Source organism: Ranitomeya variabilis, chromosome 4 (genome assembly GCF_051348905.1).
Source record: "Ranitomeya variabilis isolate aRanVar5 chromosome 4, aRanVar5.hap1, whole genome shotgun sequence".
NCBI lineage: Eukaryota > Metazoa > Chordata > Amphibia > Anura > Dendrobatidae > Ranitomeya > Ranitomeya variabilis.
The window spans coordinates 310,694,448-310,718,065 of record NC_135235.1 but is presented as its reverse complement, the minus strand read 5'-3'; the positions used below and the strand labels follow the sequence as shown (position 1 = coordinate 310,718,065).

Genomic DNA, 23,618 nt, shown 5'->3' with positions numbered 1-23,618 from the left:
TAGGAGAAATCAGACGCTGTGGTCTTCTGGCTCCTCTCTGTTGTGGTAAACCCTTGACAGCAACACCAACTCTGTATCCCTCTACGTTTTTGGAATGATTAACATATGCTATAACTTTATATCATTGTGAATCCAGCCTCTGGGACCCTCCAACAACAAAGAGAGACCAATAAACTAGCAATATGCCATTACTTTAAGATCTATACCACTTTAAAGGGAATCTGTCAGCAGGATTTCACATCCCAAACTATTTATATGCACTGTGGTATCGCTACTGCCCATGTGGTTAATGGGGGGTATGTATCACAGAGCTGCGTGGCCCTGTGATGGAAGCTTGGGCTTGTTTTGGCTCAGCAGATCTACTGGTGAGGTTTACTATACATTGGGAAGGCTTCCACGTGACTTGGAGAGATGGGTGGGTCCAGTCACCTATATACCCCACCCCAAGGGGTGTGTCTGAACACCCAAGATGGAGCCTGTGTGTTTGTGCACGGGCGGCAGTGCTGGCTAGAGTGAGCCAGGGTGAGGAGGCCTGTGAACTACCTCCAGAGAGGACACCTCTGAGGATAAGGGGTATCCGGGAACTGGTGCTTTGGTCACGGACACTTAACGGACACTAAACCGTATTGGCACACCAGGACTCAGAGAGGACTGTGGGTACTGTAGAGCCAAATGGTTGCCGGACGGTGCACAGGGTGCTGCATTTTGCCAAGTACCTGAGAGGTTTATGCTATGTAAATAAACCGAATGGACTTTTTAACCCTGAGTGTCCCAGCATATGCCTCAACAACCAGCCAAGTGAGTACGCCCTGTCCACAGATAGTGGAGACACGTTACAGCACATGTAGCTCATTCAAAGAAAAGTCTGGAAATACTTTCACATGGCCAGTCCATTCCTCGGTAACTGAGAAATCAGTTGAATTAGTTGAATTGATATTGATATGCAGATGAGGCTGGAGAACTACAGTAGCATGTAAAAGTTTGGGCACCCCTGGTCAAAATTATTGCCATTATGAACAGTTAAGGAAGTTGAAGATGAAATGATCTCTAAAAGGCCTAAAGTTAAAGATGGTACATTTCCTTTTGTATTTTAGGCAAAAAATATAGTCATTTTTTACATTTTCAAAATTACAAAAAAGAAAATGAGCCAATGCAAAAGTTTGGGCACCCTTAGAGATTTATGTGCTCAGATAACTTTGACCAAGGTCTTAGACCATAATTAGCCTTCTTAGGGTTGTTGCTTGCTCACAATCATTGTTAGGAAAGGCCAGGTGATGCAAAATTCACAGCTTTATAAAAACCCAGCCTACTCTGACCGTGTGCAAAAAAAAACAGCCAAGGGTTCTTCTAAGCAGCTGCCTAGCACTCTGAAAATGAAAATAATGGAGTCCCATAAAGCAGGAAAAGGCTATAAGAAGATGGCAAAGCGTTTTCAAGTTGCCTTTTCCTCAGTTTTAAATGTAATTAAGAAATGACAGATCACAGGAAGAGGTCAAGATAAGGTCTGGAAGACCAAGCAAAATTTCAGTGAAAGCTGCTCGAAGGATTGATAAAGAGGCAAATAAGAATCATCGCTTGACTGCAAAAGACCTTCAGAAAGATTTAGCAGACTCTGGAATTGTGGTACATTGTTCTACTGTTCAAAGACACCTGCACAAATATGGCCTTCATAAAGGAGTCATCAGAAGAAAACCTCTCCTGTATCCTCACTATACAATTCAGCATCAAAAGTATGCAAAAGAACATTTAAACAAATGGGATGCATTTTGGAAACCCAGCTCTGTGGATAAATGAGGTGAAAATTGAACTGCTTGGCCACAATAATCAATGGTATGTGTGGAGAAAAAACAGCACAAAATTTCAGGAAAAGAACATCTCACCAACAATTAATCATGGGGGTGGATTAATCATGCTTTGGGGTTGTGTTGTAGCCAATGGCACAGGGAACATTTCACGGATAGAGGGAAGAATGGATTCAATTAAGTTTCAACAAATTCTAGATGCAAACATAACATCATCTGTAAAAAAGAGGATGGCTTCTACAAATGGATAATGATCCTAAACACACGTCAAAATCCACAATAGACGACCTCAAAAGGCGCAAGCTGAAGGTTTTACAATCGCCCTCAAAGTCCCCTGATCAACAGATCATGGAAAATCTGTGGCTAGACCTCGACAAAGCAGTGCATGCAATATGGCCCAGGAAACGTCCAGAACTGGAAGAATTTTCCAAGAAAGAATGGATGAAAATCTCTCGAACAAAAATTGAAAGACACTTGTCTGGCTAAAAAAAAGCATTTACAAGCGGTGATACTTCCAAGAGGGGTGCTACCATGCAGGGTGACCAAACCTTTCCATCGGCCCATTTTCCTTTTTGTGATTTTTACAATGTAAGATGATTTTTTTTTTGTGCCTAAAATACAAAGGAAATGTGTCATCTTTAACTTTAGACCTTGTAGAGATCATTTAACCTTCAACTTGCTTAACTGTTCACAATAACAGTAATTCTGACTAGGGTTGAGCGAAACGGGTCGTGCATTTTCATAAGTCGCCGACTTTTGGCAAAGTCGGCGTCTCATGAAACCCGACCCGATCCCTGTGCGTGGTCGGCCATGCGGTACGCGATCTTGGCGCTAAAGTCGCGTTTCGTATGACGCGTTTAGCGCCATTTTTTCAGCCAATGAATGAGCGTGGGCAGAGTGATGACATAGGTCTTAGGGGAGTGAACGCCTATCGTCATGTTATCGCTTGTGCGCAGTAGGGATTTGGAATGTGCAATACGAAATTTTCTGTGCTGGGACGGAGGGGAGAGAGAGAGAGAGAGAGAGAAATAAAAATAAATAAATAAAAAAAATTCCTTCATTGGGTTTCGTGTTTCGGCCGAAACCCGACTTTTCACGGTGGTCGGCCGATTTCACTCGACTCGACTTTTAAGACAGTCGGGTTTCACAAAACCCGACTCGACCCTAAAAGACTAAAGGTCGCTCAACCCTAATTCTGACCATATGTTCCCAAACTTTTACATGCCACGGTATTTGTAGATCTGAAGCCTCCGTTACTCTAGATCTATTCCTCGCCCAGTGCCGCCACCTCCTGTTTCACTGATGACTTATTTTCTGATGTCACACAGCATAGAGGCTGTCAATCAACCAGGAGAAGGCAGTGCTGGGCTGGGAATAGAGCTGGAGTAACAGAGGTTTCAGATCTACAATAGATTTACATGCACGTATAAATAGTTTGGGGAGTGAAATCTTGCTAAGAGATTCCTTTTAAAAGCTGACTAGTAAGGAAACAATGATTATTAAACTAAATGTAACTACTACCTATCTTTTCATCAAATCAAATTGATCTTTTTATACAAGGAAAATGATTCAAAACAGCAAATTTCAAACCTCCATGATAAAAATAGGAATAATTAACTTCAATCATAAAATGGTTAAAAAAAAATAAAAAATTAAAAACTGAAATAAAATCTAGGAAAATACAAAAACAAAGAAAGCTGGATGAACCTCTGGCTTTTCTTCCATCAATATTCAATATCTCATTGTGATAAATGGATTTGCTGCTCTCATAGCCACTCATGGATCATGATGGACAGTAGAGAGAAGGAAGCAGGTGGTTCATAGCGAAACATTTTATGCACAAGCTCAGGAAAGGGGGTATAGCACCAAGCTTTGCATTTTTTGCAAATGTTTTAACACCCCAAGGAGGTGCGAGCATTGCCAGCGTAGTGCATTAGTCTTATTTGCCCTGGTAGGAGGCATGTGCTTGTTTTGGGTAGCGTGCCTGTTCTTCTAGTATCCTAAACAATCCTAAACATATCATAAAGAAGAGACTTGTCTTGATCTTCCACCTGGGGCCGCACTCCAGTGCTCTGTAGCATTTCTTGATGATTTCTCTTTATCTTGGCATCTGTACAAGAAGCTCTTAGTGTTTATCAGTTTCAATTTCATGTTCTGGTTTAATGATTTTTTTTTTTTCTCCATGTGATGAGCCGGCAGAAAGTGGAATGAAAACAAGCGGTAGGTAAACAGGTACCAGGCAGAGAACGTGTCTCCTGTACACCATTGCAAGCAATCTCGGCTTGTGCAATAATATACAGAGGCCGTGAGTGTATAGGAGGTGCAAATATTTCACATTTTATGCATTAGGAAAACAGATGTAAAAGTGCACATCGCCCAACATCTGACATTCTGCTATAAGCAAAGGAATGAATAATTCCAGGTGAGTCAGCCATTGCACCTTCATGGTTTATTTGAAGGGTTCTTGTAGGGAAAGAGCTTTAATATTAGCAGTGCTCAACTTAAAAACAAATACACAACCCTTTGCACTTTTTATGGGTATTTACAACCTACCGTAAAATTAAAAAATGCCCACTACATTTACATCCTTTTCTTCTTCCATTATAAAGGGGTGGACCAAACACTTTTAAGTGGCAAGCAGGGACCAGCCCTGTTCCTGAAAGTGATGTCCGTTTCATGTGCAGGGCTGGTCTTTGCTTTCATTGCTTGCTGTGTTCTTGCCTTACAATACGCACTGACAGTGCGCTCTCTTGCTGGCTCGTCACTTTTCATTAGACCCAGCGAGGGAGCGCACTGTCACTGAGCATTGAAAAGAATATTGCACAGTGACAAGGGAGCTCATACTGAGCATATGTCAGAAATGACAACAGACATGCTTAGTAGAGAAGTTCCTGAAACGAGTGTCACTGATGACGCATCATTTCAGTGTGGAGACAGAGGCTGCGGTAGTGACCGCAGCCTCTGCTCCTGATGACGAATAATTTTAATATCCCAGAATGCACTGGGGATTCTCAAACAAAACATCATCAAGATGGAAGAAGATAAAATATAAAGAAGTTGGACAACGTAGAGAGGGAATGGAATATCATTTTTAATTAAACTATATTAGAAAAGCCATTAGATTACTATAATAATTAGGTAGACATTTGGGATCAAACTCAATATTAGTTGTGGACCACCCCTCTATTTACTGTATTCTGTTTAGCTGTAAGATTGTTTTTTCAAAGTATTAAAGTCCAATGAGTTAAGCAGGGATCTTCTTTGCCTATAAAAAGACCAACGTATTGATGTAAATCCCCTCAATGTCATCTTCCTGTAATATGCTTATGTATTACATAACTATAACCACAGGTATGTGCTGTGTACATGAATTATATCCAGTACTTACCTCCGCTCATAGCCAACACACCACATCTGTCCCGCACATCCTTGTTTCCAAACTTTCACCATACGACTGTAGGCCTCAACTACTGGCTGTTTGTGAGCGACTATGGATAATTCTCGCTCTGCGCACACGTTTGGCCTGAAAAAATTAAATAAGAAATTAGAAAAACTTGGATCTCACTTGAATTCTGATTTGCATTATTTTTGCCCTATTTTTTAAATTAGTTATCTTCATTTATTATCAAATTATTTTTATTTATGCATTATTATTTTTTTGTTTCTTTTATTTTACATTTTTTTAAAATCCGCACTAATTTATTTCATTATTATTTTTTACTAACTTATAGCACCATTAATTCTATAGAGCCTTACAGACATTATCATTGCTGTCCCCATTTGGGCTCACAATCTAAATTCCCTATCAGTCTTTGGAGTGTGGGAGGAAACCGAAGAACCCAGAGAAAACCCACGCAAACATGATGAAAACATATGAACTCCTTTCAGATGTTGTCCTTGGTAGGATTTGAACCCAGCACTGCAATGGTAACTACTGAGCCACCATGCTGCCCTAAACTACTAAAATTAAGTAGTTTTCATACTGGAAGACGCACAAAAGACCATTTTTATTTTTTTTTTGTCTCCAATTAAATTTTATATTTTTGCTGTTTAGACTGGGTCATAGTCAACAGAGTCGCCTCATAATTAGTGTTGAGCATTCCGATACCGCAAGTATCGGGTATTGGCCGATACTTGCGGGTATCGGAATTCCGATACCGAGATCCGATACTTTTGTGGTATCGGGTATCGGTATCGAAACAACATTAATGTAAAAATGTGTAAAAGAGAGAATTAAAATAAAAAATATTGCTATACTCACCTCTCCGACGCAGCCTGCACCTTACCGAGGGAAGCGGCAGCGTTCTTTGTTTAAAATTCGCGCTTTTCTTTCCTTACGTGAAGTCCCGGCTTGTGATTGGTCGCATGCCGCCCATGTGGCGGCGACGCAACCAATCACAGCAAGCCGTGACGTAATTTCAGGTCATTCAGTATTTTAAAATTACGCTCCGGCTTTGTGATTGGTTGCGTCGCAGTCACATGGGCGACGCAACCAATCACAGCAAGCCGTGACGTAATTTCAGGTCCTTAAGGATTTTAAAATTACGTCCCGGCTTTGTGATTGGTTGCGTCGCAGTCACATGGGCGACGCAACCAATCACAAGCCGTGACGTCACGGGAGGCTGGACACGCGCGCATTTTAAAATGGGCGCGTGTCCAGCCTCCCGTGACGTCCCGGCTTGTGATTGGTTGCGGCGCGGTCAACCAATCACAAGCCGGGAGGCTGGACACGCGCGCATTTTAAAATGGGCGCGTGTCCAGCCTCCCGTGACGTCCCGGCTTGTGATTGGTTGCGGTGCGGTCAACCAATCACAAGCCGGGAAGCCATTTTAAAATGCGCGCGTGTCCAGCCTCCCGGCTTGTGATTGGTTGACCGCGCCGCAACCAATCACAAGCCGGGACGTCACGGGAGGCTGGACACGCGCCCATTTTAAAATGCGCGCGTGTCCAGCCTCCCGGCTTGTGATTGGTTGACCGCGCCGCAACCAATCACAAGCCGGGACGTCACGGGAGGCTGGACATGCGCCCATTTTAAAATGCGCGCGTGTCCAGCCTCCCGGCTTGTGATTGGTTGACCGCGCCGCAACCAATCACAAGCCAAAATGTCACGGGAGGCTGGACACGCGCCCATTTTAAAATGCGCGCGTGTCCAGCCTCCCGTGACGTCACGGCTTGTGATTGGTTGCGTCGCCCATGTGACTGCGACGCAACCAATCACAGCAAGCCGTGACGTAATTTCAGGTCATTCAGTATTTTAAAATTACGCTCCGGCTTTGTGATTGGTTGCGTCGCAGTCACATGGGCGACGCAACCAATCACAGCAAGCCGTGACGTAATTTCAGGTCCTTAAGGATTTTAAAATTACGTCCCGGCTTTGTGATTGGTTGCGTCGCAGTCACATGGGCGACGCAACCAATCACAAGCCGTGACGTCACGGGAGGCTGGACACGCGCGCATTTTAAAATGGGCGCGTGTCCAGCCTCCCGTGACGTCCCGGCTTGTGATTGGTTGCGGCGCGGTCAACCAATCACAAGCCGGGAAGCCATTTTAAAATGCGCGCGTGTCCAGCCTCCCGGCTTGTGATTGGTTGACCGCGCCGCAACCAATCACAAGCCGGGACGTCACGGGAGGCTGGACACGCGCCCATTTTAAAATTCGCGCGTGTCCAGCCTCCCGGCTTGTGATTGGTTGACCGCGCCGCAACCAATCACAAGCCGGGACATCACGGGAGGCTGGACACGCGCCCATTTTAAAATGCGCGCGTGTCCAGCCTCCCGGCTTGTGATTGGTTGACCGCGCCGCAACCAATCACAAGCCAAAACGTCACGGGAGGCTGGACACGCGCCCATTTTAAAATGCGCGCGTGTCCAGCCTCCCGTGACGTCACGGCTTGTGATTGGTTGCGTCGCCCATGTGACTGCGACGCAACCAATCACAAAGCCGGGACGTAATTTTAAAATCCTTAAGGACCTGAAATTACGTCACGGCTTGCTGTGATTGGTTGCGTCGCCCATGTGACTGCGACGCAACCAATCACAAAGCCGGAGCGTAATTTTAAAATACTGAATGACCTGAAATTACGTCACGGCTTGCTGTGATTGGTTGCGTCGCCGCCACATGGGCGGCATGCGACCAATCACAAGCCGGGACTTCACGTAAGGAAAGAAAAGCGCGAATTTTAAACAAAGAACGCTGCCGCTTCCCTCGGTAAGGTGCAGGCTGCGTCGGAGAGGTGAGTATAGCAATATTTTTTATTTTAATTCTTTCTTTTACACATTAATATGGATCCCAGGGCCTGAAGGAGAGTTTCCTCTCCTTCAGACCCTGAGAACCATCAGGAATACCGTCCGATACTTGAGTCCCATTGACTTGTATTGGTATCGGGTATCGGTATCGGATTGGATCCGATACTTTGCCGGTATCGGCCGATACTTTCCGATACCGATACTTTCAAGTATCGGACGGTATCGCTCAACACTACTCATAATAATTAAAAGTGCACTAATATACTACACTTCTGAAAGCCTATACAAGGCAGCAGAACAATACTATACATCAATAACATTCTGTAATTACCTTCCTTGCCACTCTATGATTCCACCTTCTTTACCCATTGACTATCTTATCCTTTGGATACTTTTTAGTGATGAGCGAATATACTCGTTATTCGAGATTTCCCCAGCACGCTCGGGTGACCTCTGAGTATTTTTTAGTGCTCGGAGATTTAGTTTTTATTGCCGCAGCTGAATGTTTTACATCTGTTAGCCAGCATAAGTACATGTGGGGGTTGCCTGGTTGCTAAGGAATCCCCACATGTACTTATGCTGGCTAACAGATGTAAATCATTCAGCTGCGGCAATGAAAACTAAATCTCCGAGCACTAAAAAATACTCAGAGAACCCCCGAGCGTGCTCGGGAAATTTCGAGTAACGAGTATATTCGTTCATCACTAATACTTTTCTGTCCATTAACCCCAATTCATTAAAGCTGCAGTAAATCAGATAAACCCAGCTGCATTGCCTAAACAAACAATACAGAACAGATGTTTTGTGTTCCTATATGGCCACCAGAAAAGAAAAGTGTTAAATTTAAAGGATTGTTAACCCCCCACTCACCCCGCCAGGTAAAATCTTTAGTAACCACTACAGGTTGCTAAATCCAAACAGGTTGCATTGCACACAAAGTTAGGAATCGCCTACGCTTATGTGACACCTCAGGAGGCCGGTTGACACAGTGTTATTGCCTTCCTCACGGGGAGGGTGATGCCATGCCTAGAAGCGACAAGGATTTCTTTAACAGGTAACACGTACATACAAACACTGTTCTGACTCCAGGCCAGAAGGGGGAGCTCTGGACCCGATTTGAGGGTAGCTTCCCTATATATTCTGGCTGGAGGAAGAGTTAGAGGGGAGTCTGTGAGGACAGCTGGAGCCGAGCAGAGATGCGGTTCTGCAGCTCCTGACATGAGAGTCAGACAGATTGTAGGAGACAGTGAGGGGAGATGGAGCACAGGAGGAGAGAGATACTGGGAGTGGAGTTGTGCGTGAGCTCACCCTCAGGATTGAGCGCAGAAACCGGAGGCCGGAAGTCTGAGGTTGTGGGGGTAACTGTATTATCCACAGCAGAAAGCGGCAGGCAGGAGATTCCAAGTCTCCTGACCACCATTACATCCAAAGGCACAGCAGCAGATAGAGCCCGGGGTCACCACGAGAGAGGGACCCCTGTAAAAACGCTCGAGTTGCCTGCCATGCGGATAGTGTCCACCTAAAAGGACAGAGAGAGAGGACCTTGTGTGAAGCCTCAGGCAGCAAGGGACTGAGAATACAGCGCAGTAAGGAAGGCTTCCAACCCCATCTGGCTAGGGGGATTCCGAATTGCTTCCAGGCTGCCCGGATTCCAAAGACCGCTTGTATCCTGTACCTGAACAGCATCAGTAAAAGGTGAAGAGACTGCAATCTTGGGTCCTCAAATTCTTTCCTGCACTTCACCATCTATCATCACTTACCAACTGCACCGAGAGCCCTGGGGACTATGCTCTACCTGTGGGGAGCTATACCACCTCAGCTGCAATACCGTCATCCCCAGAGGACCCCTTTAAGCAGCGTCGGCCATCTCCAACCGAGTACCACAGGTGGCGTCACGAACACTACTACATTAGACTTTATTCCCATTTTCATTAATCCCTTTTATTGGACGCCCAGGGCCACGGACCGGGTCACTGCCACCGTGACACATCCCGCTAAGAACCGGCCCGGTATTGAGCATCCAATGGTCCTAGCGGGCGCTCCATTTACATCTAATTTATGATACAAATATTACATATTAGATACATTTAATTTAAGATGTAGCATCTGCGTGGGAAATCAATAGGAACAAGAACTGATAGCAGCATTAGATAAATTATACCTCTTGGCCAAACAGAACTGGGTGCAGACAGTTTTATCATTCTGTAACGCTGTTTCCTGCAGCAATCACTCTGCGGAGCCAGAGTCAGATATAGAAATTACAGAGGAAGGACGCATAAAATAGAAAGATTTATTTAATGAAGGGTGGCAACCAGGAAACAGGAACACTCACTGACATAAGCATTTAAAAGAGATTTTCCAGTTTGCGTGAATAAAGATGATTATAAACTGAAAACTTCTGAAACTTTGTTATACACTTTGTTTCGACGATTCCCCTAGTAGTAGGTCTATACATTGCAATTTTGCAGCAGATTTTTGCAGCGATTTTGCTGTATTTTTGTTTTTTCAAATGGATAAACTGCTTCTGTGACTCCAGGTATCAAAGACTTTTTGCCATTATGTTGGCTCAGAAAAGTGACTGCAGACTTGGAGCCCAAGCCTGGACTTAACTAAATGTGACTGCTTCCATAGTTACATACGAGAACAAGTACATTTAGCTTTATCCATATTCTCTACACGCCAAAAACTTCTACTAAGTGTGGAGGACAAGGTACTAGCATTTTTAGGAAAGGTACCAAAGATCAAATCGGCATATTATGAATGCAAAGCATGAGAAAACGCGTTAAATATTTTAAGACCATTTATATTGGAAGAAGCAGTAAGTCCTCTACCGCAGTAAGGCCAGCAGGTAGCGCTACGAAGCACAATGTGATTTGTAGACTAGTCTAGGGCACCGTTTTGTTTTTTTTTGGCGTTATACATTATTATTCTGCTTTTATACACTACATGAATGTAAAATGTAATTTTGCTGATATTTTAAACAAAACTCAACGTCCCAGGGTGATTTCTGCGCAAAGACTTTAATTGATTGCATTTCTTACTCTATGTGTAGATCGTAAAACTAAAGCAATTACATCAAGCAATGGAAATATTACTGCTTGCTCGCCGTTATTTATTTTCTAAAGCAGGAATTTATTGCAAATAGTTGAGATAATTCTTCCATTCTTTGGAAAATTGCCACAGGATCATTAATGCCTCCTACACTGTATCTACCAGGATTAAGATCTCACCCAACGCTGATGGGAAAATAAATTGTCCGCAACATCCTCCTTTACAGCACAGGGGTGAAATGCCACTGATAAGTAAAAGCTTGAAAATTCATAAATCAGCGGAGCTCCTACCAAAGGAAGGAGGCAGCAGCTCGGTGTACAACCGCTCAGGCCTGAGCTCGGCCGCAATATTCTACTTCTATTCGTTTATTTTTCAAGACAACATAATAATATTAAAAAAAAAAAAAATTAAATAATAATATTCTGCAGCACCTTACAAACATGGAGTAAAACTTAAAGGCGTTGTCCACTTTTTTTTTTATTCAAAAGGGTCGCCAAAAGAGAAGTTATCCTGCTACTATTAATATAGGTTATTGCAGCACCCCAGAGACCTGGTCGTTGCAGTAACATCGCTCCGCCGCTAAGGGGGGTGTCGGTACGTCTGATGGCACTGAAGGAGTTCACCTGACCAGGTATCACAGACACCAATACACTTCATAGTCTGGCCTCCAGGGGGAGCAAAGGGCACTATGTATTAGGCCACTCCTCACAGTCTGGTAAAACTGGGGGTTAGATAGGAAGTTAGACAGAAAGCTGACTGGGTTGGAACCAGGCAACATCCTGTGGCAGAGGGTGTTGCAGGGGAAGATTCAGGGGGGTCCCTGTCAGGGGTGGGCTCCTGACAGAGGCCTAGCCAACAGAAAGAACGTTACGGGACCGCGCCTGCACTTCATCGCGGCGGTACCCCAAGAAAGGACAAGAAGCGAGGTTTATTGTGAAGAGTGAGAAACGAGATCAAAGCAACAAGGAGAAAACACCAGTAGGAGTCGTGCTGTAAGATCGAGGCAACATCCTACTGAGGCGCGTAGCCGGTGGCCGGAAACGCCAAGGAAGTACTGGCTCCAAGCCTTACTTTAAACCAACGGCAGGACAGTCAGTTATAGGCGGGCTGTCTCACCTAAATCACCTAAGCAGACATAAGGGGCTACAGTGGGAGAGGGGCGACTCTAGGGTCCCGGAAGAACTCCAGGCCTACCCGTCATACGGGTGCGTCCTAGCCATATCATCTGGGGGACGGAGAAGAACATCAGAATCAGTTGTGAGTAGTGTTGAGCGATACCGTCCGATACTTGAAAGTATCGGTATCGGAAAGTATCGGCCGATACCGGCAAAGTATCGGATCCAATCCGATACCGATACCCGATACCAATACAAGTCAATGGGACTCAGGTATCGGACGGTATTCCTGATGGTTCCCAGGGTCTGAAGGAGAGGAAACTCTCCTTCAGGCCCTGGGAACCATATTAATGTGTAAAAGAAAGAATTAAAATAAAAAATATTGCTATACTCACCTGTCCGACGCAGCTGGGACCTCAGCGAGGGAACCGGCAGCGTTGTTTGTTTAAAATTCGCGCTTTTACTTGGTTACGTGAGGTCCCGGCTTGTGATTGGTCAGGGCGGCCATGTTGCCGGGACGCGGACCAATCACAGCAAGCCGTGACGAAATTACGTCACGGCTTGCTGTGATTGGTCCGCGTCCCGGCAACATGGCCGCCATTAACCAATCACAAGCCGTGACGTCACGGGAGGCTGGACATGCGCGTATTTTGAAAAGCGCGCGTGTCCAGCCTCCAGTGACGTCCCGGCTTGTGATTGGTTAATGGCGGCCATGTTGCCGGGACGTCACTGGAGGCTGGACACGCGCGCTTTTCAAAATACGCGCATGTCCAGCCTCCCGTGACGTCACGGCTTGTGATTGGTTAATGGCGGCCATGTTGCCGGGACGCGGACCAATCACAGCAAGCCGTGACGTAATTTCGTCACGGCTTGCTGTGATTGGTCCGCGTCCCGGCAACATGGCCGCCCTGACCAATCACAAGCCGTGACGTCACGGGAGGCTGGACACGCGCGCTTTTCAAAATACGCGCATGTCCAGCCTCCCGTGACGTCCCGGCTTGTGATTGGTTAATGGCGGCCATGTTGCCGGGACGTCACTGGAGGCTGGACACGCGCGCTTTTCAAAATACGCGCATGTCCAGCCTCCCGTGACGTCACGGCTTGTGATTGGTTAATGGCGGCCATGTTGCCGGGACGCGGACCAATCACAGCAAGCCGTGACGTAATTTCGTCACGGCTTGCTGTGATTGGTCCGCGTCCCGGCAACATGGCCGCCCTGACCAATCACAAGCCGTGACGTCACGGGAGGCTGGACACGCGCGCTTTTCAAAATACGCGCATGTCCAGCCTCCCGTGACGTCCCGGCTTGTGATTGGTTAATGGCGGCCATGTTGCCGGGACGTCACTGGAGGCTGGACACGCGCGCTTTTCAAAATACGCGCATGTCCAGCCTCCCGTGACGTCACGGCTTGTGATTGGTTAATGGCGGCCATGTTGCCGGGACGCGGACCAATCACAGCAAGCCGTGACGTAATTTCGTCACGGCTTGCTGTGATTGGTCCGCGTCCCGGCAACATGGCCGCCCTGACCAATCACAAGCCGGGACTTCACGTAACCAAGTAAAAGCGCGAAATTTAAACAAACAACGCTGCCGGTTCCCTCGCTGAGGTCCCGGCTGCGTCGGACAGGTGAGTATAGCGATATTTTTTATTTTAATTCTCTTTTTTACACATTATTACATTAATGTTGTTGCGATACCCGATACCCGATACCACAAAAGTATCGGATCTCGGTATCGGAAATTCCGATACAGCAAGTATCGGCCGATACCCGATACTTGCAGTATCGGAATGCTCAACACTAGTTGTGAGGGAACTTCAGAAACAGACACAACAGTTGTGAGGACTATCCCGTGGTGCTCAGCAGGGAAGGACTACAACACACAAGCGCTAGAAGGTAGGCACAGATTTCCACCTGCAAAGGGAACTCTGGAGGTGCCATCGGACTGGCTGGACTCAGCCAGCCCTGTTAGCAGTACTCTGGATTGAGGATCCTGAAGCCTTCAGTAAAGAGGTAAAGAGACTGCAACCCTGTGTCCTCGTTATTCATCGCACCCTGCACCACACATCATCACTCTCAACTTTTACTGGATGCCCCTTAGCAGGGTCACGGACCGGGTCTAGCCACCGTGACAATCCCAGAACTGAGACAGATAGGCCCGGTACCGGGTATCCCTCGGCCCTGCGACTGTGGGGGCGCTCCATTATGTTCCCGAAGATTCAATTGAATGTGAAAGGGAAAAAAAAGGGAAAAATTTGGAGGTGACCAACTATTAGCCAAAATTGCAAATGCACTCCACAGCACAGAGTATTTCAGGAGACACTTATATACAGCTCATGTACGAAGCCTATCCAATCATGTGATAAGAGGATTTAATATCACATATAACAAGTGATTAATTCCATACTTACTCTATGAACCCCCCACATCCGACCCTCCGTTACTCCTCCAAATACAATGCATTTTTTACTTTTTAAGATAAAACTTTCTTTTAATCGCTAAAAACAATTGGAAAAAAACGTAATAACTAGCAATCAGGAGCCGCCAAGCGAGTCATTTCATATTTGTAAAAAAAAACATCTAGTTATGTGAAGTTGCTCCCGAGTTAATGTCATATTCCGCGACTTTAGAAGCTCTGCTCAGCATCTTTTGAAGATTTTTTTTTTCCCCCCAGGAAGGCACAAATTACATGCGCTGTTCTCAAATTCAATTTATAATTTTAATGGTATCCCATGAAGAGAGGCTAATGTAACGACTGACGGGGTCTTCTACGGGTACAAGCAATTACAGCCCACGGCTCACAGAACAGTTTTATATTTAAGATTAAAGACATTCGTTTTTATCGGACTTTTCCCAGCAGGATAAGTCACAAACAGTGTAAAAAAAAAAACCTCTAAAAACTATTATGTGAACTTTAAAGGAACATTCCAGGAAGACCTGATACACTGTGTTATGCCTAGTACAGGTCCCGCGGGGGTGGGCATTGCACTGATTATTCATGCTCCACCTCCTCAGACTCCGCCTCCTTCCACTGTACATTACAATACCCCTATGTTACTCATCAATAGCCCATCAGAATAGAGGATCAGGACTGGAGTATACACTACAAAAACGAGGAGTACTATAGTGGTGAGGCCCAATGATTCTGTGATAAACTGAATTTACTAAGTACAGTTGCTTTAAGTGTCATCATAGCAGCAAAGGGATGGATGCGCTTTTCCAAGAAGCATTTGATAACTGTATTTATCTTTTTACATGTGAAGGAAAGTGCCCAAAAAGGTACCCAAGTATCAGAAGGTTTGTCTGACCCAAAAATTAGCCAGATAAGTCATATAGCAGCTGCAACAACTCAGATGAGGCAAAGGATGGGATAAAACAGGTCAATACAAGACCCAAAATTGTGATAAACATCCACAAAACAAGAATATAAAGTATGTTAACCCTTAAAATTTAACAACCTATATATCCCATCTAGGCTTACAGCTGAACAGGTACTAGATGGAGTATATTTGTTAATGAGGTGCCGATCTGAAACTCGGGGAGAAGGCTCCAAGCATAATAGGTACTGAGAGGGTTGTTAATGGGTCCAGAATTTTGGATCCAGGTTTAAGAAATGACTGGTAGAGCTGGGCACGACTGGTCATTCCCAACCTCCAATCCAGGAGGTGCAGTTGGGATAAAAGAGGGCTGAGCTGTTCCACAAGTGTCTGGAGCGGTGGTGGAAAGATCTCTGGTGTTTTTTATCTGCCAACCATGAAGAGTTGGACGCTAATCAGCAAGGGTGAGGCCATGCTATCCTATAGACTGTTTATTTTTTGTTTGTTTGTGTTTACCTTTATACTGAAGGAAAGGTCATTTCGTTTCTGCTGACAGTTTACGAAGCCTAATAAACTTTACTGTTTGCACCAAGAAGCTTTGTGCTGACCTGGCGACTACCAAAGAAAGAAATCTCTACACCTCCATTAAAAGAGGCCTATCATCAGGTAGGATTAAAAGAGGCCTATCATCAGGTAGGATGTGTTTAGTTTTTATCAGATGTTATTCCTTTTGCTCCCCTGAGTGTTCCGCTTTTTGTTTCTTGTAGATCTGACATATGGTACCAGAGATATGAGGCTTTTTATTTAGTGCTTTATGGACTTTACAAAGGGGTGTGGCTCAGCAGGAAATAATGCAGAGGAGCCAGAAGACACGCCCCCAGAAAACCCACTGCAATATGCCCCATAAAAAATATCACTAAATTAAAATGCCCATATCTCTTCAACCGTGTGGTGGATTTAAAAGAAATTAAAAACTGAATACTCAGGGGAGTAGAGGGAATGAAATAAGAGCAAAAACTGGGCACTTTTGACCTGGTGACATGTACCCTTTAAATGCAATTACCTCAGTGCAAGTGTGTTTAGGTTAATCAATATTTCTGGGATGTCTTGCATGCACAATCATCTCCAGGTCATGTCCCAGCATATCAATAGGGTTAAGGTCAAGACCCAAGTCTTCTTTTTCAACCATTGTTTAGTTGATTTACTTGCCTGCTTTGGGTCATTGTCTTATTGCTTCACACAATGTCTATTCAGCTTGAGTTCATGGACTGCTCTCCTTACACTGTCCTGTAAAAAGTTTTGATCCCCTCACTATACTTTACAGTCAGGATGAGGATCCGGTGTTGGTTTGCAGTTTTTCTACCTATAAATACAACATAATCACAATACCAGAAAACCACATTGTAACTATTCCATGCGTTAAGTTACGCAAAACACAACCTCCAAACGAGGCATAGGGTAACCCCACTCCATATATAAACATTAACAAAGAGGAGGACCATTGAGTTTACAGGGTTAAAAACAGAGTACTTTATTAAACATGAATCAAGTGACAACAATATCATACAAAAGATAAAAAATAGCAGGATGATGTGCAAGATCACCAGCACCCCCTACCCCCTAGTACTGTGCATAGTGCCTACAATGTATGAGGGCATGCTCCCAATAAGAGTATATGCTTGTCACAACCAAATGGTTAGTAGCTATAAAAGTGTGTCAAGAGCAGCGCTTACCAATGTCAAAGTAGTGGGGGAGGTGGCACCGAATTGCATCCCAGAGTGCCCCAATAAATGTATAAATACAACATTTGTGCTAAAAATGTCTAATTTGGTCTCAGCTATCTATAGAACATTTTCCCACAACTATAATGATACGAGAACATCCAGCTGGTCTTGGTCAAAATTGGGACAGTGTACAAGGTTTTCTTCTCTTCCTTCATGGCTTTCTTCCATTACTGTCCAACGTTTTTTTTTTAAGAGTGGATACATGAAAAGAGGTTTCCACAGTTGGTGGGGTCTTGATATACCATAGATATTTTTGTGCTACCCTTCATTTTTTTTTACACCCATTTCAGGACTGCCCTTTGTGCTCTTGGAGTGATCATAACAGGTCGTCAATCCTGGTGAATAGCAGACCTAGATTTTCCCCATTCATAGACAATTAGGCTACACGTGAATTGATATAAACACAGGTCTTCAACAAAGTTTTTGGAGCATTTCCCAGCTTTGTGTCTCTATAAAAGGTCTTCTGAAAGTTGTTTTCCTCAAGGCATTGTTCATGCTAACCATTGAGAAGAACAGATACACCTGTACCCAGGCTTTGTGTGCCTTTATCTAATGATACCGGTGAATCCCAATTTGAGATGTGATAAACATTGGAAGTTCATTTACTTTTTCTCACTGCCCGGTAGATGTTGACTCAATGTAGTCAACAAAAGCCAAATCTAATAGAACTGGTAGTGTGTTATTTATTTGTCACATTGGGATTGTCTATAATCGTGATTTAGATATCAATCCCACCACATTTTTATTAGTATTCAATGCAAAAAAAAAATCCAGATAATCCAAAATGACTCACTTTTTCTTGCAAAAGTCCAAGCCACACTCCTGCCAGCCGCTAAGCCCCACTGCTATAGTATTGCCTGTCTCTATAGCAGATATCCTTTTTTTCCTAGTGGATGCAAAAACCTTTTTGATCAACATCCCAGAACAACTAGGGAGGATATTTTTGGTATTATCCTTTGTATGCAGAAAATAAGCAACAGAGGCCACAGGGTCCGAGAATCTAATTTCGCCATACGTTAGATGTGCAGAGCAGTAAACTTTGCTCTGTTTTTTTGTGTTGAGCTCTTGGCAAATAACATTTCTTTTCTGATTTCTTTATTTTTAAGACCTATAGGGGGAAACAGCAGGGACCATTCTAACCTGCAGGGGTTGCTATTTTCGGAGTCGCTTTTTGCAAAAATCTCCTCCTGTGCCTATCAGTCTCCTGCCAAGAGTGGACCTGACATGTACTCGCTAATGCGGAGGAATAGAAAGGGTAAAAGATCACTGTGAAGATGAGAGACCTCAAGGAACATGCCAAGGTACAATGATTTTTTTTAAATGCCTTTAGCAGCCATTATACATCTAAAGCCCATAACTATGATCCCTTGCAAAGAGAGAAAACGAAAAAAAAACTCTATTTTGCACTCCAAGCAACGCTAATCCGCACAGGGAAAAAGAGCCAGCAAAGAAAGACTAAAATGGCAACAGGACAGGAAAAGATTCAAAAATACCTTTTTTGCTTTTCCTAAATTTTTGGAAACAATATACTCAAAAAAGTATTGGGATTTTGCATAACTGTTACCTGATCTTTTATTTGTAAGTTGGAGTGATCCAATAAATGGGGAAAACAGAACAGTTCATAGATATTCCGACTATTTTCCATAAAAGTGTGATACTGGTGCTTAGACCGAAATTAATTCTGAGATTGAGCCACCTGAGCTCACTTGGCCATTTCCATATATTAGACCAAATACGAGCTGACAAAAGTCCAACGTGACACTGTAAGAGGGTGTGACAAAGGATGAGAATCTCCAGTGCTGTGCAACATTTGTGCACAAAGACTGCCATATACTGTCCAAACAGGACCCCGTGGAACTTACCACAAGTGGGAGAGTTTCGGGAGGGACAAGTGTGGATGAAAAACCAAGTCAGGTGACCTTGATGATGCAGTTGCTTGCAATAAAAGGTCAGAGCTCCAAATTCAAGAGCAGATTTGGTGCCAAGGAAAAGAGATGGTAAGCATGTCTGTTGAGTAAGACACTGAGGCCAGGGTGTCAGGCCGTGACAAGAAGCGTGAACCATTGGATTGTTGCGCGCCTGGAAGCAGAACCCAGGTGACGTTAGGCAAGCTCTGGAACCCAGACTATGCCGGTCAAGACCCGAAGATCAAACATGTGCCGGTTAAGACCCGGAGCCCAGATGACGCCAGTCAAGAGCCGAGGCCCAGCCCTCATTCCACCAGGTATGGGAGACATCCGCCATCAGTCAAGTACCAAAGATCCGTGAAAAGACTCCGCTCTTGTGTGGACATCTGTGGTAGTGAATGCAAGGTGCGAGTGAGCCAGACTGTTGCTTCTAGCACTGATATAAGGTACAGGGGTTGACCTGGGCTAGTACAACAGACTGGGCGGGGGTTGGTTGAAGCAAAGGCGACCCAACGAGCCTTGTTAGACTTTGTCAGGAGGACTTGCAGCCTAGCGAGAAGGCTAGGGCCTATGTTGGAGGAAGAATCAGTACAGTGACTCTCATAGTGTCGGGATCATTACCCTTGTAAGAAAGCTACAATAATATATAACAAGAGACTGTCATAATAGTTAGAGTGAACCTGAGGATTCATTGCATATCTATATTGTATAATTCACGCTGTGATTACTCTGCTTTGTATTATTCACTGTTACTATGGTTACCACAATTTCCCACCACCTTAGAGAAATAAACCTAATTGGTTATTTCCGCCTTGTCCCTGTCTGCGTGTTGCATCCGGTCACCTGCTTACAACATTGCAGATAGAAATGACAGCACAACATCAGTAGAGTCCATGAATGGGGACCCACCTTGATTAAGGTTGGCCAAGTTCTCTGTACTGGATCATGCATGTGGCTACTGTTGTATGGATCTATAATAAGGCGTCAATAGAAATCTATACTTTACACCTATGCCTCCAAATTGTGCCATGTTGTATGATGGAGGTATTGTTCCCTAAAGGAGGCACAGTACAGTGGACACATACAGTTTCTATGACTCTATAGGATGGATCCATTTGTACCCTTATCTACTCTCTACAAGTTGCAGCAACTTCAAGCCTTTTCCACACTACTTGGAAACATGTATTGTTATATTTTGGAAACTAAAAAACACTCATTTTTTAGGACATACACATTCAACAGTGGCTACAAATATCAAACGCCTTGTATTTCACTCTTATAAGACTTCAAGAAGCTGAGATACGAGGTGCTGTTGGGTTACCAAGAGCTCCTTCACACCTAAACAGTTTTTTTTTGAGTACAAGAAAAATCATAGGCGTTTCATAAGAGTTTTTTCTTAATTAAGAAAGGTTAAGCAGCCAAATTCTGACTTATTTTCATCCTGTAGAGCTACTTTTATGTTAGTCTGGAAAGTAAAATCTCCAATGATCATAGTGTCCCCTCCACATCACAAGCTCTACCATAGGGGCTTCCATCAATCAGCTCTCCATGGATCATCGTCTATGTCCCTTGGGAGCAATAAATCAGGAAAATTGTAATAAAAATAATACAGTCTTGTATGCTATTAATATATATATAACATTCTACTACTTGATATTTTATAAATAAATATTAATTTTTGGCTTCAGTATTTGAAGACCGACAGCTCTCGATGCCTTTTCCATAAATTAATGAGTTTATTCCTAAGCATATATTTAGGAATGTGTCACGCTCATTATCTTTTCTTAATAGCTCATCATTAAACTTCAGTTAATAGGTCACCTGGGACCAAAGGAACAGGCAGGTAACACATGAAAGCTAAAAGGTCTTCTTTAAAGGCCTTTATTATATGGCTCTTTATGGCAGAAATGGGGTTTAAATACCGCCCTGCGACGGTTATAAAGGGAGTTAATTAGAGGAGGCAAATGCCATTAAACAAAATGTGAGCTGTAATTTTATTTCTGAATAACTTAAAAAGCAATTAGACAAAATTTTATCTTAAATATTATCCCCATCTTACGTTGCTAAAAATGCAAGATTTATAAAACGGCGCTCACATCGCTTCTCAGCCATATTCACATTTATACTGGGTGCACAACTTTTACAGTGCTGAGCGGCATCAAACTTTTTGTACTTCGATCATACCAGTAACCCATATTACAGGGCATTTCCCATGAAAGTGTTAAAGGGTTATTTCAATAGGATAACCCCTTTCCATGTCCCGATACAGCATATGAATATGATAACAGAAAGCAATGGTTGCACTTGCCCCATACATTTAACCAGGGGTGTAACTACAATAGGTGCATGGGTTGCATTTGCACCTGGGCCGTGAGACTCTGGAGGCCCAAAAAGTCCTTTTGCCCCATATGAAAATAAATTACTACCTGTAATAGTTGGGGGCCCTGATGATTTTTCATTGGTGCCCACCACCTGCTTCTTAAGCCACTGCATTTAACAATACTACATTTGCACTGTTGTGGGCGCAATTACCCCCAATTATAACAGGTAATTCCTGGAGGATCTGATGCAGGAGCGTGCAGTGATCAGATGATCCCAGGCTTATCTTTAGAATACATCCCCTTCCACTGAAATCCTAGCATGCAGCTTACTTTACATATGGAGCTTTAGTTTGGTCACAGTATGGTAGTATATCAGCTGTGTATTGTGCAGTGTTAGTGGCAAACTATAGCTGTTTTTATTGTTCAGGCAACTGTATGGAAGTTTTATTGTGGCCAACATATGGCATTGATATTTTGGCACCATTCTGTACAGTACTTTTAGTTAGTCACTATATGCGAGGGTCGATTCCCCCAGACAACTACCAGAGACTGATGCTGCCCCCAAGGGACCCACTCAGCCCTGTGCACACTGCATGTATGGCTCAGTAGCCACGTTTACACCCAACAGCTTGTTGTAGAGCCTGTGACCAAATCTTACTGCTGTGATCAGAGGTAGCTCAGATACCAGCAACTTAATTAAGTTTTTAAGCACATAGTTAAAAAAAAAAAAAAATGCAGCTGAATCGCCGGCAAGAGCGGTTGGTGAACGCTCTGAGCCGGCGCTGGGTAAAGCAGGCAGGTATGAACTACCTGTCTGCTTAACCTGGCGCCAGCTCAGAGCAGTCACCAACTGCTCCTGCCGGCGATTCAGGTGCTCTATGTCAACAGAGAAGCTCTTCATCTTCTGGACTGCTCTGTCAAAGGAGTGTGACTGCTGAAGTCATGCTGATTGACAGCTGGCTCCCGCAAGTCAAACAGCGGGGATCCGGCTGTCAATCAGTATGATGTGAGTCAACACACCCCATCAACAGAGTAGAGCAGAGCAGAAGAGAAGCCGCTGCTCTGTCAACAGGACAACAGTGAAGGCAACTGGAACACAGGCATGTGGCTGTGACTGTGCCGGCAGAGATCGGCCCCAACAGAACAGACAGGTAGTTAGCAACTACCTGCCTGTTAGTTCTTAGACAAATAATAATAAAAAATTGTCCTGGATAAACACTTTAACCCCTTGGAAGATGCTGTCACATGCGAAAGGAGAATTTAACAGGTTTGACAATGGAGTACTGACTGTTTGTCATGGCAGTCCTATTTGCCCTAGTTAGACTCATGTGAGGCCCACCCTGGCATCATAGGAGATTGGTAATTTTAGAATAAACTGAAATATTGCAATATTGCAGTGTATTGTACAGGTGATCGCAGGTTCAAGTCCTCCATGGAGACTAACAAAGTAAAACATACAATGAAAAGTATCTATAAAAATTTTAAAAAAATAATGTTTTCTGGAACATTGTCAAGATCTAAAGAAGTAAAGTGATGATCACGCATAACTATCCCAACTAGTAAAATATTGCGTTTTTCTCATATGGTAAATGCCAAAAAAACTGAAATAACAGAAATGCTGTTTTTGGGTTGCTTTACCCCACAAGAAAATGGAATAAAAAGAATAAAATGAGATCAGAAAGTTGTAAGGACTCCAAAATGGTACCAATACAAATTACAGCCCATACTGCAGAAAACAAGCACTAATACAATTTTATCAACAACTAAAAAGAAAAAAAGTTAGCGCTCTTGAAAGAAAAATAATTGAAAGCGAAAAAGGAAAAGGCCAAACCTGGAGCCAGCGCTGACTACATGGTGCAGCCATATGGTCACGGTAATATCAGCTGGAAAACAAAACCTGCTGCAAAGATCCAAATCTTACCGCTTCGCCCTATCTGGATGGTATGTGACTGACAATCCTTTTATTTTTTGCATCATGGGTTAATTTACAGACACAAGAATTCTCACTTTGTTCGTGTTACATGAATTCCACCACAAGAGATAGACCGACACCTGTTTCTACACACAAGGTTATGT

At 43.8% G+C, this 23,618-nt stretch overlaps 1 protein-coding gene across 1 annotated transcript in view; it reads right to left on the bottom strand.

Annotated features, from left to right (window-relative positions):
* Positions 1-23,618, bottom strand: part of MEGF6 (multiple EGF like domains 6) — a 514,242-nt gene that overhangs the window by 442,841 nt on the left and 47,783 nt on the right. Inside the window, exon 2 of the mRNA XM_077250415.1 lies at positions 5,191-5,325. Coding sequence (XP_077106530.1) covers positions 5,191-5,325 — 135 coding nt within the window. The remainder of the gene's footprint in view (positions 1-5,190; positions 5,326-23,618) is intronic.